The sequence below is a fragment of the Bidens hawaiensis genome, unplaced genomic scaffold (assembly GCF_021521415.1).
Source record: "Bidens hawaiensis isolate Kalapana, Puna unplaced genomic scaffold, B.hawaiensis_p1.1 tig00035436_1, whole genome shotgun sequence".
NCBI lineage: Eukaryota > Viridiplantae > Streptophyta > Magnoliopsida > Asterales > Asteraceae > Bidens > Bidens hawaiensis.
This window is the reverse complement of record NW_027496155.1, coordinates 58877-72317: the sequence shown is the minus strand read 5'-3', so window position 1 is coordinate 72317 and position 13441 is coordinate 58877. Positions and strand designations below refer to the sequence as shown.

General features: G+C 35.1%; 2 protein-coding genes and 1 pseudogene across 3 annotated transcripts; 1 reads left to right on the top strand and 2 right to left on the bottom strand.

The window, feature by feature from the left end:
• The first annotated feature begins 264 nt into the window (after window positions 1–264).
• Window positions 265–3577, top strand: LOC143587279 (calcium/calmodulin-regulated receptor-like kinase 1; annotated as a pseudogene). Its single transcript, XR_013144853.1, has 4 exons — window positions 265–700; window positions 1591–1851; window positions 1941–2823; window positions 2908–3577. The product of XR_013144853.1 is annotated as a calcium/calmodulin-regulated receptor-like kinase 1 (transcript).
• An 809-nt stretch (window positions 3578–4386) lies between these two features.
• LOC143587274 (pentatricopeptide repeat-containing protein At2g45350, chloroplastic-like) lies at window positions 4387–6436 on the bottom strand. The gene has a single exon (XM_077068609.1). The coding sequence runs from the start codon at window positions 6396–6398 to the stop codon at window positions 4434–4436; it is 1965 nt and encodes a 654-aa protein (XP_076924724.1). The 5' UTR covers window positions 6399–6436; the 3' UTR covers window positions 4387–4433.
• A 2696-nt stretch (window positions 6437–9132) lies between these two features.
• On the bottom strand, window positions 9133–12440 carry LOC143587264 (putative protein S-acyltransferase 14). Its single transcript, XM_077068602.1, has 7 exons — window positions 12066–12440; window positions 10866–11079; window positions 10686–10777; window positions 10479–10602; window positions 10302–10387; window positions 10142–10207; window positions 9133–9589 (listed from the first exon to the last, which is right to left on the bottom strand). The coding sequence occupies exons 1-7, from the start codon at window positions 12273–12275 to the stop codon at window positions 9464–9466; spliced, it is 918 nt and encodes a 305-aa protein (XP_076924717.1). The 5' UTR covers window positions 12276–12440; the 3' UTR covers window positions 9133–9463.
• Window positions 12441–13441: the final 1001 nt, after the last annotated feature.

Sequence of the window (13441 nt, the reverse complement as noted above, 5' to 3'; positions counted from 1 at the left end):
CCTACACATGAGTTAATATTTGTCAACCATAAGAACTAGTAGTGCCATATATGAAAACATACAAGCACCTAAATGCAACTAATTTGAACTCCACAACAAAACCATCCCAACAATGACAACATTAGCATCACTCCAATACATCATCACACACACTGCATCTTTCACATGTGACTTTTGTCACTTTCTACCATTTCAAATCCTCTCATCAAAACCCCAAACTCCAAACACCCCAAACACCACATTTCATTCCCATACCAACCCACCATGAACAACACTCTCTCCACCATTCTTATTATTCTTGTTCTTTCCCAAACAACCGTTGCAAATGTTCAAGAAACACACCCAGAGCTTCAAACCCTCATAAAAATCAAATCTTTTTTAGACCCAGATGGCCAAACACTCAAATCTTGGTCTGCAAATGCCACCACTTGCTGTGATGGCTTTTTTGAAGGTGTGGCTTGTGATGATATGGGTCATGTTATGAACATATCTCTTAAGGGTAAAGGGCTTTCTGGTCAAATACCTCCTGAGATTGGTCAACTCAAAAGCTTGTCTGGGTTGTACCTGCATTTTAATAAGTTGCATGGTGAAATACCTAAAGAGGTTGCTGAGTTGACTCACCTTACTGATCTGTATTTGAATGTTAATAATCTTTCTGGTCAGATTCCACCTCAGCTTGAAAAAATGGCCAGTCTTCAAGGTTAGATTTTTATTTTATTATTTTTTAATTTTTATTTATTTTTTTTGTTTATAAAGTTTTGAACTTGATTAATGTAGGTATCAGTTATTAAATGTAGTTATTTTTTTTGTTTAGATTTTTATTTTATTATTTTTATTTTTATTTTTTTAATTTTTATATATATTTTTTGTGGGTTTGATGTAATAAAGTTTTGGACTTGATTATTATAGATTTATAGTGTATTAATACATAAGACTCACAATGTAGGTATTTGTTAATAAATGTAGTTATAGACAGTTAATTGCAATTAATGGAGGCTTAATATTTTGTGTTGATAAACATAAATGTAGTGTACATCTCTTAATGCCTAATGTACAAGTCATCACAGCAACATTACTATGGATTTGAAAGATTTTTATTTCAATTTTTTAATTTTTATATGTATATATATATATTTTTGTAGGTTTGATGTTATAAAGTTTTGGACTTGATAATAATATATTAATACATATATTATATAAGACTCACAATGTAAGTTTTTGTTATTAAATGTAGTTATAGTCTTATAGACAGTTGTTATTAAAGGAGGCTTAATATTTTTGTGTTGATAGATATAAATGTAGTGTACATATCTTAATGCCTAATTTACAAGTCATCACAGCAGCATTACTATGGGTTTGAAAGATTTGATCTTGAAAAAGATTTTTATGTGGTTTATTGAGATTCCATCAGTTCTGTCATGTTACAAGATTCTTAAATTTTTTGTTTTTATTTATTTATTATTTTTTATTAAATTTCAACAATGTTGTCAAGTAAAAATGGTGTGAAAGAAGTCAAAGAACTAAACTTTAATCTTATAAAAAAACTATGATGTTATTGTTATTTAATGTTGTTTTCTTGTTATTTTATAGTTTTGCAACTATGTTACAATCAGTTAACTGGAAGCTTGCCTACACAACTTGGTTCATTGAAGAAGCTTAATGTGCTTGCTCTTCAATACAACCAACTCACCGGTGCAATCCCGGCTTCACTCGGGAATGTAGAGACTTTACAGAGGTTGGATTTGAGTTATAATAATCTTTTCGGGTCCATCCCGACGAAATTAGCAGACGCCCCGATATTGCAGGTGTTAGATGTCCGAAACAATACCCTTTCGGGCAATGTCCCTTTAGGTAATTTCACATAATATTCGTAACTTTTACTGGCTCGTTGTTATAGATTTTAAAACATTTTAATTTATGATTTTTTTTTGTTTTTGAAGTTTTGAAGAAACTTGACGAGGGATTTCAATATGCAAACAACAGTGACTTATGTGGATCTGGTTTTGCTGATCTGAAAGTATGCAACTCGTCTTTCAATCCCGAAAACCCGAAAAAACCCAAGCCGTTTGGACCAGGGTCAAAAGGAGTCACACCCAAGGCCATTCCACAGTCAGCATATGTGACCGGGGATCAGTCAAGGTCAAAGTCAAAGTCAACAAATGCCGGACTTGCTGCTATACTTGGAACCATTTTGACGGTTATGTTACTAACCGCGGGGATCTTTAGTTTCATTTGGTATCGGCGGAGAAAACAGAGAATCGGGACCGCGTTTGAATCATCCGATAGTCGGATTAGTACCGATCAGTTTCAAGTCAAAGAAATGGTCAACCGAAGAAGCGCCTCTCCTCTCATAAGCCTCGAGTACTCAAACGGGTGGGACCCAATGTCGAAAAGTCATACCGGAAGCGGGTTATTGCAAGAGATTCTTGAGAGTTATGTGTTCAATGTGGATGATGTTGAGTCAGCAACTCGGTTCTTTTCTGACTCAAATCTATTAGGGAAAAGTAGTTTTTCAGCTACTTATAGAGGGGTTTTACGTGACGGGTCAGTTGTCGCTATTAAACGGATTGCAAAAACGAGCTGCGTATCGGATGAAACCGACATTTTGAAGGGGTTAAGGATATTAATCTCGTTAAAACATGAAAATATTTTTAAGGTTACGAGGTTTTTGCTGTTCCAAAGGTCGGGGAGAGTGTTTTTTGATCTATGATTTTGTTGCTAAGGGAAACCTGTTGCGGTATCTTGATGTCAAGGGCAAAACCGGAAACGGGAATGTTCTTGATTGGTCAACTCGGGTCTCGATTATCAAAGGCATTGCTAAAGGTTAGTCATTTCTAATCGTATAATCACTTTCAAAACACGCGTCCGAATATTTTAAAAATGTTATTTTTTCGATGGTTTTTGTAGGTATCGAGTACCTACACGAGGCTAAAGGAAAGCGACCGGCTCTCGTTCATCAAAACATATCGGCCGAAAAGGTGCTCATCGACCAACATTATAAACCATTGCTATCGGGCTCGGGCCTCCACAAGCTACTAGCCGATGATATCATATTTTCCACCCTCAAAGCCAGTGCTGCAATGGGATACCTCGCTCCCGAGTACACCACAACGGGCCGGTTTACTGACAAGAGTGACATTTATGCATTCGGGATGCTCGTTTTCCAAATTGTCTCTGGGAAAACGATAGTCGGTTCTTCTATTCGTCAAGGTGCTGAATTATGCAAGTTTGAGGACTTTGTGGATGCTAATCTTGATGGGAAGTTCACCGAGTCTGTGGCAGCTTTGGTTGGGAAAATTGCATTGGTCTGCACTCACGAGTGTCCGAGCTCGAGGCCCACGATTGCAACCGTGGTTCAAGAACTAAGTAATGTTGGTCTCGCCCCGTGACTTGGTAATCGGTAGTTATATGGTTCGAGTTTCTCACTTGAAGTAGCTTAGTTCTTGTTCGACTTCACCCTTGGATCGTGCGATCTGGGCTTGTCTAGGATCTGTACTTTTGTTTAGTTTCGAGTTTAACTGTAGTTGGATTATTTTGGACTGTAAAATTCTTATTTCAGAAGTAGATTTCTTGAATCTTGAATCCAATGAAGTACACAAGTTTTATTGCATGGTATTTGTCTAGAGCTTGTGAATGTTGGCTCTATTATGTTATTGCTTATGTTGCGAGTAATGGCGTGTAAGCGGCATGAGACCGATGTTGCTCAAGTTTGAGTTTTACTTGTTTAAGTTAAGAAAGTTCGAGTTTTGCTCGAACGCTCAAGCACAAATCATGACTAATTTTTCTAACTGTAGCTTGATTTGGGCTCGACTCGATATTTCATGTTAATTAATTTATTATACATTTAGTATATACTGTCTAGTTATTTACATAATTTGTTATATATAATTTTTTTTATATAAAACTGATTTATTTTTGTACTGCCATTGTTAATATCTCCATGTGTAGTAGCTTTATTGAGAGATGTAAAAAAGCACTCTATTCAAAATATCTTGTCCTAATCTAGACACAAATTTGATATAATCAAACAAAAATAAATTTTATTCTTTACCATTAACAAAAAGACAAAATTACCTAAAAGGCACCCTTTTGGCCTCTAGACAACAGTGTTAAATGCCAAATGGCATATGGACTATGGTGAATGGTGATTGTGAACCCTTGGTGTCCTTTTCAATGAGCAATCAAGAATCCATTGGGACTCAACAAACAAAGGAGATAATATGATATTAATATAAAGTTGATGGGAGCTTTGTGTAACTTTTTCTACATAAATTATATTTGCATACAAGGACAATAAGTTTACAAAACTATGCTAAAGCCAGATACATGTTTCTTTGGAGATATTAGATGATTTCATTAATCATATGTAACATTTTAACTTAATTATGTAACAATTTCTTTTCATACATTACAAATATACAGAAAATGCAAAGCTAGCTACGAACCGAAGACAAAACAGGCTCGGATTTAGATTGTAATTTCAAAGATTGAACCCGAGAATCAAGAGGAAACCAGTTGTCCAAAACCGAATAAATCTCTGCAACTTGAGGGTGATTATCATCTCCTACAAAAAACTCATGAAAAGTTCCATCGAGTTCGATCCAACTAACACCGGGAACTTTCTTAATTTTTTGTTCTTTCATCATTCCTCTCACTCGTCTAACACGGTCCCACATGCCAAACCGAGCATATATATTAGACAACAACACATAAGTACTCGAATCACAACTATCCATTGTGATTGCATGTTTCACCATGGTGTTTGTTTCTATGCTAACTTCAATATTATTACACGCGTTAAGCAAAGTACGCCACAACACATTGTTTGGCTCGATGGGCATTTGTTCTATGATGGTTGTTGCCTGTTTTATCTGCCCTGCACGGGCAAACATGTCGATCAAGCAACCGAAATGTTGGACTTCCGGCTCGACTTCATGAAGCCTTCTCATGATTTCAAAGCACATTATACCTTCCTTTACCATACCCGAATGGGCACATGCATTTAACACGTTGATGAATGTGATTGTGTCTGGTTTTATGTTTATTCTTTGCATCTCAATGAACAAATTAAAAGCTTGTTTTCCAAATCCGTGTATAGCTAAACCACCGATTATAGCATTCCAGTGATGGACAGTTTTATCTGATACCGTTTTGAATACACGTATAGCGGTTTCTATACTGCCTGATTTAGCATACATGTCTACAAGTGAAACACCAAGTTTTCCGTCTAATTTAAGTCTGTTATCGGTTATGTATGTATGCACCGCAACACCTTCATCGTGTAATCCTAACTGCGCGATTGCAGAAAGAGCAATGGATAAAGTGGTATCATCGGGAACAATATCGCCCTCACTCATCATGTTACGAAACACTTCTAATGCTTCCAAACAAACCCCATTTTGCATATATCCAGCCATCATCACATTACACGAAATCACATCTCGTTCAGTCATTTCATCGAACAATTGTCTCGCAACCTCAATGCTGCCCAATTTCGCATACCCGTCAATCAGTTTAGCCCACGTGATAACATCTCGTTTCGGCATCTTATCAAAAAGTGCTCGAGCCAGATCAATCTTTCCACTCTTCACACAACACCGAATCATCAAATTCCACGAAACCAAGTCTCTCTCAGGCATTTCATCAAACAACTCCCACGCCATCCGAAACCCGTCTTCCATCCCACCATACCCACTAATCATACAATTCCAAGACCTCATATTCTTCAATTCCATCATTTCCAACGAATCAAACAACTCACGCGCCAACACTACATTCCCGCTCTTCACATACCCGTCAATCATCGTATTAAAACTAACCGAATCCCGTTCAGCCATTTTATCAAACACTTGGCGCGCAAGCTCAACGCATCCGCATTTCACATACAAACAAATCAAACAATTTTGCAAATACACATCACTCCCAAGTCCAGTCTTTTTCAACAACCCATGAACCTGCATCCCTTCTTTAACCAACCCCAACCGCGAACACGCTTTCAACACCAACGAAAACGTAAACTTATCGACAAAAAATCGGTTTTCGAGCATCAACCCCAAAACAAAAACAGCTTGTTTCGGGCCATTCGGGTCATCCCCATGTGAAAAACTCTTGATTACTGCATTCCACACAAATGGGTCCTTTGTATATAGCTTTCTTGGAACCAAATGTGCGAAGAATAGGTATCGGGCGAATTCGATCAATGGGTTGTGTGGAGAATTGGCAAAATTGAGGATCAATTTGGTGGTTAAAGATGGGTTCTTGATGAGGCCAGTGGTGAGTAATCGAGTGTGGATTTGGTTGATATCGAATTGGGTTTTGCAATTTGGGATTTGGATTAGGGTTTGGTTTGTTGAGTTCCATGGTTGCTGCTGGTTTGAATTGATGCAGCAGGTTAGCATTTGGGGTTTTGGTTCACTGGATAGTGTTGGAGTGGATATTATTATTATTATTATTATTATTATTATTATTGTTATTGTTAGTTGAAGTTAGTTAAGAGGTAGTCATTTGTTTGTGTGTTTGTGGGGGTGTACTATTGTTGAAGCATGGAATACATATATAATATCATAAGTGTACAAAAATCTCGACTAGACGTTGATTAATCGCTAGTCTTTACTTTACTGATTAATTTTAGGCTAATCGACAAATTAAAATTAATCTGTCAATGATAAAATCCGGCCAAAATCATGATTAATCGGACTTAATCGGCTTTTTCTAATAAGGTTCTAACCAAAATCGGTGGTTTCTGGTGACATTCTGGCTAAAATCAATGGTTTCCGGTGACATTCTGGCTAAAATCAATGGTTTCCGTCAAAATGCATAAACGGACGTCAAAACACATAAACATATGCCAAAACGCATAAAGGGGCGTCAAAACACATGTTGAGGTAGTTATTGTTTTTTTGTTTGGGTGGGGGGGGGGGGTGTTTGTTAAAGCATGGAGTACATATCATATGTGTATGACATTGTTATGTGCTTATTTATTTATTAGTTATTTATTTATTGATGGTCACTAGTTTATTAAAGATGAGATAGTAGATAGTAGAGGTGGCTCGGATGGTTAAGGTGATGTGGCATGTGGTCCATCATCTTTCTGAAGAGGTTTTGGCCAAAATCGGCGGTTTTCGAAGACATTCGGGCTAAAATCAATGGTTTCTGTCAAAACGCATAAAGGGATTTCAAAACGCATAAACGGATTTCAAAACTCATAAACGGACGTCAAAACGTAAAAACAGATGCCAAAACGCATAAATGGGCGTCAAAACACATGTTGAGGCAGTTATTGTTTTTTTTTCTTGGTTGGGAGGGGGGGGGGGGGGGTGGTGGTTTGGTTGTTGTTAAAGCATGGAGTACATATCATATATGTATGACATTGTTATGTGGTTATTTATTAGTTAGTTATTGATGGTCACTAATATGTTAAAGATGGAATAGTAGATAGCAGAGGTGGCTCAGATGGTTAAGGTGACGTGGCATGTGGTCCATCATTTGGACCGACAATTGTTATGTGGTTGTTCATAATTAGTGAGTTTGTTGTTTGTGGTCACTAGTTTGTTAAAGACGCATGAGTAGTGGTTAAGGTGATGTGGCATTAGGTTCATCATCTGAACCGAATATTGTTATATGATTAGTTATTCATAATTAGTTAGTTTATTATTGGTGGTCCCAAGTTTGTTAAGATATACTATAGAGGTGACACAAATATTTAAGATGACGTGACATGTGGTCGATCCGTAGTTAGTCGGTTATTGGTGGCCACTAGTTTGTTAAAGACACAAGAGTGGTCGAGTAGAGGTGAATGAACTGTATTATACGAAATGGACCGTATAATAGAGTAGAGGTGAATGGACTGTATTATACGAAATGGACCGTATAATAGAGTAGAGGTGAATGGACTGTATTATACAAAATGGACCGTATAATAACCGAGACTTGCGCTTAAAAGAGTTGAAAGGTTTGAAGTCTTCTTATTTTGCCATAGAGCATTATAAGAGTGGATCTAAACGAGCCAAGAAGCGAGCCAAAAAGCTCGGCTCGTTTACAAACCAAGTCATTTTCGAGCAAGCTTCAAGCCACTGGCTTCAACTATTAGAACAACACAAACATAAAAATTACAAACATAAACTTTGGCAACAATCCAACATAAAACACCGAACCGTCACAAGAAAACTAGTTCACGTTTACATATGATCAAGTAGTGATAACGTTATTAACATATATTTCGTGTGAACCCGCATACTCATAGCTTATAGTAGTTTTAACCCCAACTAATCAAAATTACCGAATTCCACTCCATCTGCTCCCATAAACACCTTCATATTGTCTCCAGAACTGCTACCGCTACCGCTGCTGCTTATAACATTGATAACTCAAAATCAATCGTAACATGTTTGAGGCAGCATTTGTGTTATAAATAGAGAAAATTGTTAATTTGTTTCATTTCAAGGTCGTGTTTATTGTTTAGGATTCTTCGGTCTCCAAATCTGGCTTTGAGGGATACTCGAGACCCTGAAGCGCTGGCATTCGACGAATGTCTTCTTCACTGTAAGCTGGAATAAACCAGCATTTCTCTACGGTCCCGAATACCTGAAATTATCCAACAAATATATAACCTAAAAGGACAAAAAAAAAACATGCACATAAAAAGGCAACAAAAATGTCATTAGCTTAAACGGGCCTATTATTTATGTACTTTTTATTTGATACATTAAATACATAATTACATGATAACAAATATTATATATAAAAATATGATTAAAAATTTAAAAATAGTTATATACAAAATTTAAGAGTATAAATTAACTACAAATAATTATATACATATACAAACAAAAATTATTAAATACTTAATTAATAACAACCGAGCCAAGACCTAGCTTGAAAAACTACTCACTAGCCGAGCTCGAGCTTTTAATTAGGGCTCTAAATGAGCTGAGATTGAGCTCTCTTAAGTTAAACGAGTTGAAAGGTTTGAAGTCTTTATTTTGCCATAGAGCATTATAAGAGTGGATCTAAACGAGCCAAGAAGCGAGCCAAAAAGCTCGGCTCGTTTACAAACCAAGTCATTTTCGAGCAAGCTTCAGCCATTGGCTTCAACTATTAGAACACAAACATAAAAATTACAAACATAAACTTTGGCAACAATCCAACATAAAACACCGAAATGTCACATGAAAACTAGTTCACGTTTACATATGATTGAGTAGCGATAACGTTATTAATATATATTTCGTGTGAACCCGCATACTCATAGCTTATAGTAGTTTTAACCCCAACTAATCAAAATTACCGAATATCACTTCATCCGCTCCCATAAACACCTTCATATTGTCTCCAGAACTGCTGCTACCGCTACTGCTGCTGCGTATAACATTGATAAAATCAACTGTAACATGTTTGAGGCAGCATTCGTGTTATAAATAGAGAAAATTGTTAATTTGTTTCATTTCAGGGTCGTGTTTATTTTTTAGGACTCTTCGGTCTCCAAATCTGGCTTTGAGGGATACTCGAGACCCTGAAGCGCTGGCATTCGACGAAGGTCTTCTTCACTGTAAGCTGGAATAAACCAGTATTTTTCTACGGTCCCGAATACCTGAAATTATCCACCAAATATATAAAACTAAGGACACAAAAAAACCATCATGCACATAAAAAGGCAACAAAAATGTCATTAGCTTAAACGGGCCTATTATTTATGTACTTTTTATTTGATACATTAAATACATAATTACATAATAACAAATATTATATATAAAAATATGATTAAGAAATTTAAAAATGATTAAACTGAAGAGTATAAATTGACTACAAATAATTATATATGTATACAAACAAAAATTATTAAGCACTTAATTAATAACAACCGAGCCAAGCCCTAGCGTATAAAACTACTCACTAGTTGAGCTCGAGCTTTAAAAATAGGGCTCTAAATGAGCTGAGATCGAGCTCTCTTAAGTTAAACGAGCTGAGCTTGAGCCTAGGCAAGCTTAGGCGGATCAGCTTGTTTACAGCCCTGACCACCTGACTATAACTAAATTAACTAAAAAGGATTTAGCTACAAACGCCTCGAAATATTATCAACAATTAAGAATGTAGGCAAATTGTTGAAAAAAGTTAAGACACTATGAAGATGACAACACGATACCTGTTCAAAGTTCCTCTTTCGACCAAGATCATACCGCCATTTTGGACTTGTTTTCTTCTCATACGCCTGATTAAAAAACACAGCAATTTGGATCTAAAATTCAACTAAAACTCTAAAACTAAATGCATGTTTAAACTTTATAGAAACAAGAAAACGATACCTCAATTGTTGTAGTATTGCCTGACACTAGCGATGCGTGCATAATCAAAAACCCAAAAACACTTAACACGAAAGCCAAATTCAAAACTACAAGAAAAGAACAAAAAAGTTATCATTTTTAAAAAAATATGAACCGAAAATATATTAAGTTGTAAATACAACGGTTCAAATCTCGTACCGAAGGCTAGAAAAGTGGTTGCTAGAGTACTGGGGGACCCAGCAATCTCTCCGTCACTAAAGAATACTATGAAATACGGTAACAACGATAAAGTTACAAGACTTGTCTCTAGAAGTGTATAGAACTGCATCAAACAACAATGTCAAAAATTATTATATGACCCCGTACATAATTAAATAGTCAGAAACAGAATATGTGAGAACATACCAGAAAAAGAAGGAAGTACTTATAATTAAGCGCACCGACACAATTAACAACCCACACACAATGATGGTCCATTTTTAGCACACACCTTCCACCTAAAAATTCACAAAAAAAAAAAAATATTACTAGTCTAGAATGAATTAATAATATTAAGAAAAACAAAGAATGAAGAACTGGACTTACAAACAGAACAGTGGTGACACCGAGGAGGTTTTATATGGTTACACTTTCGACAATAACGGACTCTTGGTTCAGGTGTGGTCAACTGGCTGAATTCAGATCCGTTCAACCGGTCAACATCACCTCTTTCCTCATCTACTATTGGTCTATAGTTAGGTGGCACACCACCCGGGTCTGTGAGAACCACAGAGAAATAACTCCATAACAGCATCACCAACTGCATTTAACATAATTGCCCAAAAATTAATAGAATGTTAGCAATAGTGATCTTTGGGATATATCAAGTCTATCGAGTCATATTTTACTAAAACTAGACTCAAGAATACAAAAGCAACCCAAAGTTTGTATTTTAATGATCCGGGTAGCTAAAAGTTTTCTATTTTTTATTGATCTTTTGAGCATATCCAGTCATATTTTACTAAAGCTAGAATCAAGAATACAAAAAACAACACAAAGTATGTATTTTTATGATCCGGGTAGCTGAATTTTTTTACTTTTTAATTGATCTTTTGCATGTATCGAGTCATATTTTACTAAAACTAGAATCAAAAATACAAAAAACAAAAAGTTTGTATTTTTATGATCCAGGTAGCTGAAAATTTTAACTTCCTAGTTGATCTTTTGCATGTATCGAGTCATATTTTACTAAAACTAGAATCAAGAGTACAAACAACAACCCAAAGTTTGTATTTTTATGACTTAGGTAGCTGAAATGTTTTATATTTTTTTCACAAACAGTCACATCCGTTGATATCGCTTTGAAACCACACACATTACCCCTACATACCAAAGCCCCAAATCATTAACTTAACACCCCCATTTTACTAAAAACATTATCCGGATCATATAAAATATATTTTGAACGTCCGGATGCGCGTTTTCAAAGCGATTATCATCGCAACATGAAGAATCATAACCGATTCCTTCACGGCCTTTACGGGTTGGTCTCAAATTCTACTTAACTCAAGTAAACTGCATCTGCAAGTCTGCAACTCCATCTTTATTCACTAAAACTTTTATAAATCCTAATTCTTGGTATCAAATCAAATTTCACTAAAACTAAAATTAAAAAAAAAAATCATCTTTATGATTTAAAAAATAAATCTTGCAAAAGGGGTCAACCTGAATTTGATACACTAAGCTCTAAATTACCAACCTTTAATTAAAAAATTAAAAAAATAATAATAATGTTAATAATATTACCAGGGCATGAAAGATGATCAAGACAGCAAGAGCAATGAATGAATCAAGACCACCAGAGGTCAAAGCAGGTCCATAAATAGACAAGACAACGGCATAATAAGAGACACCAACAACACCAAGAACCAACAAGATCATGATCGAACCTAACCCTCTTAAAGCCGTACAGAATCTGAACACATTCCAAGCCATCACAGCTCCAGATCTATACATATTATTATTACTCTTCAAGATAATCAAAACCCACAAAAAAGATTTGATTTTTATCTTAAAGATTTGTGAATCTTGAGATGGGTATGTATCAAGGGTTTATGATTTTGAGGTAACAAAGATACAAACAAACAAACCGATGGCTAATTTTCTTGAACAAAGGTGATGTGATGAATATAATTTAAGGTAAAAAAAAAAAAATACTATTTTTTAATTGATTAATAAAGGGACAATTTCTTTGTTTCTAGATGGGTGAATAAGAATGATGAATTGATGATATATTTATGACAAAAGGTAACTATATAGTTTTTAGTTTTATAATAATTAGATAAATCATGTTTATAGTTTTATAAATATGTTAGTTTATATAGTAGTGGCCATTAGCCAAATTATATAAAATTTTAAGTTTAAAAGCAAGGTTCAAATAAGAAGTTTTAAAATCCTAAGAAGTCTAAGAAGTAATCTTAGCCGTCCAATTACTTTTTCAAAATTTTGTGGCTGGAGGGCATAATTATCCTTATGCATAATCACTAGAGATTGAGTTTCCATAAAACAACCAATTCCATATTGACGCATTAAGTTTAATTACTTGATCCTGGACTTCCAAGCCCTAATTTCACTCCAGATTCATACTTCGTTCAAGATTTAATCATCCGTTCGTGATTTTTGAATTGCTTCTCGATGTCTACAGACGATTGCGACATGTTTAATCTAACCTTTTTTGTTTTTCATCATATGAATTTGTTCGAATTGCAATTCCTTATCATTGTGTTTTTTATTTTTTTTGTTACGTTTTTACCTGTTCGGTGTATCAGTCTCTTTCAGGTTATGTTTTCATGTTTTCGATGCATAATTTGGTTATAAATTTAATATGCATGTGTATGTTTATGTGTGCTATATGTTAATTGTTGTGTTTAGTCATGTTGTGTTTCTGTCATTGGACATTGTGTTTTTTGACTTGATATATTAGTTGATGTTTTTGAGGATGCTTATGAATTTGTGTGGAAGTTTGCCTGTTTGTTATGAAGTTTATTATGAGATATTTAGTTTGTGTTTTATCATGAGGAGCATTGTGTTTTTTGTTTCTGTCAAATTTGTTTTTTAAACTTTAGTTTTGAAGTTTGATATTTTCAAAGTGTTTAAAAGTGTTATCTGTTATGAATTCGTAT